The 4,113-nt window shown below is 41.6% G+C and overlaps 1 protein-coding gene across 1 annotated transcript; it reads right to left on the bottom strand.

The window, feature by feature from the left end:
• Positions 1-2,572: 2,572 nt before the first annotated feature.
• Positions 2,573-3,112, bottom strand: LOC149183983 (uncharacterized). The gene has a single exon (XM_089415175.1). The coding sequence runs from the start codon at positions 3,110-3,112 to the stop codon at positions 2,573-2,575; it is 540 nt and encodes a 179-aa protein (XP_089271301.1).
• Between the last annotated feature and the right edge of the window lie 1,001 nt (positions 3,113-4,113).

The following is a 4,113-nucleotide window of genomic DNA, read 5'->3' as shown; positions in this document are numbered from 1 at the left end:
TATGAAGATTAACAATGAAAAATCATTGCACAAATATTTAAAAAACATGGATTAAATATTGCAATTAAGAATTATGGCAAAAAAATTGCTTATCCACATGACAAAAAGGATGTAATAAGAAATTCAAAGATATGGTCCAATCAAATGTTTAAAATTATTTTTTTCAACAATATTGAAAAATAATTTTTTTTTTTCCAAATTAGCTAAACATTACAACTTGCATTTCTCAATGTTAAACTAATTGTGGTCAATGGTTAAATGGATTTCTATAGTCATGCATAGCCCATAATCAACTAAATAAAATATTTACCGTGAATTACTTTCCACCGTAATTTAAGTGATCCTTTGCATAAAAGAATGATACGAATAAGATGTAAATAAATATACTTACTGAGAGGCACTTCCCACCATTATTTATGTTTTCCTAATAAAATTGTATATGCGTAGACTTACTAATGGTTATTATCCACCACAATTGAAATCCGTATGCTTAAGAAAGAAATTAATATATCCATTTCACATCTTAATCTAATAATTCCTACCAAAACAATACTATAAGATTTAATTTTCCCATTCATCATTATTAATTTAACATTAACAAATATAAACTACAATATTTTATGACATTTATCCTAAAACATAATTCGTAACCTAAAAGGAAGGGAATACACTTCACTATAGCATTTATTCAACATTAAAAAAGATGCATATTTTTAGATTAAGAATATGTTACACAAATTGTTAGGATGCTTAATTGGATCAAAGTTCAAGACATGAGAAAAGTTTCAAAGATGGTTAATCTACCCTAAAATCATTTAAAAAAATATTATGAAATTTAGAAATCATATTTAATTTGAGGATTCAATTGTTAAGAATTTATTTGTTTTTTTTTCTAACTAAAATTACTTTATTAACATTAAAGGGGTAAATTACATCTGGACTGAAGTCAAAACAACTGTCCTGAAGGAGAGGCAGAGAAAAGCAAAAACAATGCCCATGACAGCGAACTTGGTTGAGAATCAGTTATCAAATCCCACGCAGGGGAATAAGTGTTGACCTTCTTGATATTACAGTACTTACAAAAATTCACAAAAACTTGCATTTTGAACCATAACTTGTAGAGGTGAACCCACTTATCAGCTTGAACAAAAATATGCCTGCTATTATGGGTTGCATGACATGAAACAAAGGCAACAGAGAGCGAATTAATCATCTGGAGGTTCTTCCACAATTCTGCACCAACCAAAATCAGGCAGATCCCTTGCATGAGCAGCATTAGTTCCAGAAGGACCAGGATCTGTCGGCGCCATCACCACTTCCAGAGCATTGCGAGCTTGAACCTCCGGAGGCTGCAAAGAAGACAGATTCGGCATAGAGAGAGAACTAGGGCCCTCCTGATGAGAGCTGGACTCTCCCACCTGGTCTTCCTCATGAAAGAACACCGAGATGTGAGCTGTAATCCTTGCACGATTCAAAGAGAAATTGAAAGTGAAAATCACAGAGCCAAATGAGGGAGAAGACGAGGAGTTAGAGAATGGGGATTACGGTAATGGCTGGGTAGATGAAGATGCCCTCTCCCACTGCGAGTGCGAGGGTAATGGCTGGCTATGAAATCATTGGAGAGGGAGGGAGAATTGGAGGATAGGCTGGAGGGCGCACGCCGAGGAGTACCCCTGCGGCACCTCATTCTATGGCAAATATGGGGCATAGCGGCACTATGAAAACAAGGTCGGGCACCCACGATGGCAGAGCACAGGCTAATCAGATAGTCATCAAATGAGGACCAGAGGCCCTAGAGAGAAACCAGGGAATTGACGAATGCAGCTCCTCAGGACTGCCAGAGCCTATCTCTAGCTTAGTCGCCCCTTTCAAACCGCTAGAGCCAGCACCATACAGACCATAACCAGACCGACATAGCAACAAAGGTTCCATAGCCATCCCATGGCTGAGCCTAAATTTATCTCCCTCCGTCCTGCCTCGAATAGCACCCGCCATTACTATGGCATTGAAGAGAGCCGAGGTCCGATGCATTCCAGAGTGTGCGGAGGCGATGAACATATCGGATGACAGGTTAGGTGGATCAGAGCCGCTTGAAGTGAAGCAAGTGAATGTTGCAATCCCCTTATGCCGAGTTTCTTCCTTCGTTTGGCAATTAACTATGCGGTATAGGGTAGGCAGGTGTCGTCCCACCTCACCCCACCCCTGTCCCATCGCATTAACATCCTGGCATGGCACCCGCATCTGGGGGAGTAGCATCCTTTTGGACCAAAATTTTGCATTCTTGTTTTTTATCATGATTCTGAATTATGTCTAGATCTTCAGAGAGAAGAGAATGCCCATTTTCCACTCCCAGGTTAGCTAGAAGATCTGCAGCCTTGTTGCCTTCCCGCTTAACATGATTGAATATTATTGCTCGATTGGTGCTAAGCGATTTTTCTATGGCATCTAGTTTGGCTTCAAGTCTCCAATTGTTGGCAATTTTATGCGCATGAGCCCCATTGAGAAGTTGGTTGGCTAAGTTGATGAGGATTAGGGAGTCACCTTCTATCTCCAGAGGATGGAAGCCATGCTGCTAGGAAAGGAGGATTCCTTGCCAGAGACCCTCCAGCTCAGCCGAGTTATTCGTGTCCCATCCAATGGTGCCAAAGTAAATTAGGAGTGGCGAACCCTTATGATCTTTGAAAATGCCTCCAAATCCAGCTTTGCCGGGGTTGCCCTTAGATGCTCCATCAAAGTTGAGTTTGAAACTATGCCTTGGAGGGGGGGACCAGCTGTGCTTTCTGATGTTTATGCTTTCTGAAGGTCTCTGAGTGGGAGTTCCTTGAGGGAGTTGTATGTTCCAGTTTTCCCAAATGGCTGTCTCATTTGCCAGCGTGGGAAAGTCATCCGAAAGCCAAGATTGAAGCGCCAAGGTCTCTTTCAGATTGAGACAGAAGTTGCCCCAAATGATTTCTAAAGGAGTGCTTTGGTCTTTGAAGATACGCTTGTTCCTTTCTTTCCATATTGTCCAGAGGAGAAGGCCGGGTATTAGTCTCCATAGTTGATTGAGAAGTGCACTTTTATAAGGGCTTTGGTGCCAATGGCGAATGGAGTCGATAATATCCTCGGACATTCGACATTTTCTTTGGCAACGGAAGCTGGATTTCTCCCACAGTTTGTTGGCTAGAGTACATGAGTCCAAGAGATGTTGAAGCGATTCCTCCTGAGAATGACAATTGGGACAAATGGAGGGCCCATGAATGTTTCTTTTCCTTAAATTGTCCCATGTTAGGATTTTCCAGTGCCTAGTGAGCCAGAGAAATAAGGAGACTTTGGGCCAAGTTCCCGGAGCCCAGATTCTTTCCCATATAGGATCCAGAGGCGTTGAATCTTTGCAAGTAATTTTGTAAGCCTCTTTGGTAGTGAAGGAGCCTCTAGGAGTATATCCCCATCTCAAGATATCTTTGCCTTCGGAGTATCTAATGTGATGTTTTTGGAGCTCACTCTCCAAGACCTCTTTAGTCTGGTTATCTGCGTTTCTGATCAGTCTGTCGATCTACTTCCATTGTGTGTACCCTTGTTCTGTCTCTAGAATCCATTGTTTCTTAACAGACTCCTTTTGTTGCTCCTCCCATTCTTGGCAAGGAGGCGGGCAGAGGATGTCTTTGAGCTTTAGGAGTTGATTCCAGGCATTCGTCCAGAATTGGACAGTGCTGCCATTTCTAATTTCCCAAAAGCTGTGTTGTTGGATCAGCAGGAAGTGTTGTCTAGCAGCGTTCCAAATTAGCGATCCTTTTTTAGTAGGAGTGAATCTAATAAGCTCCTCCACTGGTCTATGATTGGCGTATTTGGCTGTCCAGATGGCTGCCCAAGGCTTATTGGGCACAGAGAGCCATTGCCACCATATTTTGGTGCCCATGATTTCGTTACTATGATTAGGATCTCGTAGACCTATGCCCCCCTTTTCTTTTGGCTTGCATGCTATAGTCCATTTGACAAGGGCCCATTTGCAATTTGTGCCAGATGCGCCCTAGAGAAAATTGTGCTATAGAGCTCTAATTTTTTTAAGGACCCATTTAGGTGTTGCTAGTATTGAGAAGAGATAGAGATGCATTGCTTGAAGCATAGCTTTGA

Source organism: Pinus tabuliformis, chromosome 3_2 (genome assembly GCF_031772625.1).
Source record: "Pinus tabuliformis cultivar Carrire ecotype Pingquan chromosome 3_2, CPIR1, whole genome shotgun sequence".
In the NCBI taxonomy this organism is placed as follows: Eukaryota; Viridiplantae; Streptophyta; class Pinopsida; order Pinales; family Pinaceae; genus Pinus; species Pinus tabuliformis.
Note: the sequence above shows the minus strand (reverse complement) of the source record. Positions and strands in the feature narration are given on the sequence as shown.

Bases quoted from the DNA above. Each gene is read 5' to 3' on its own strand.
- LOC149183983 (XM_089415175.1), bottom strand. From the start codon at position 3,112: ATGTCCGAGGATATTATCGACTCCATTCGCCATTGGCACCAAAGCCCT.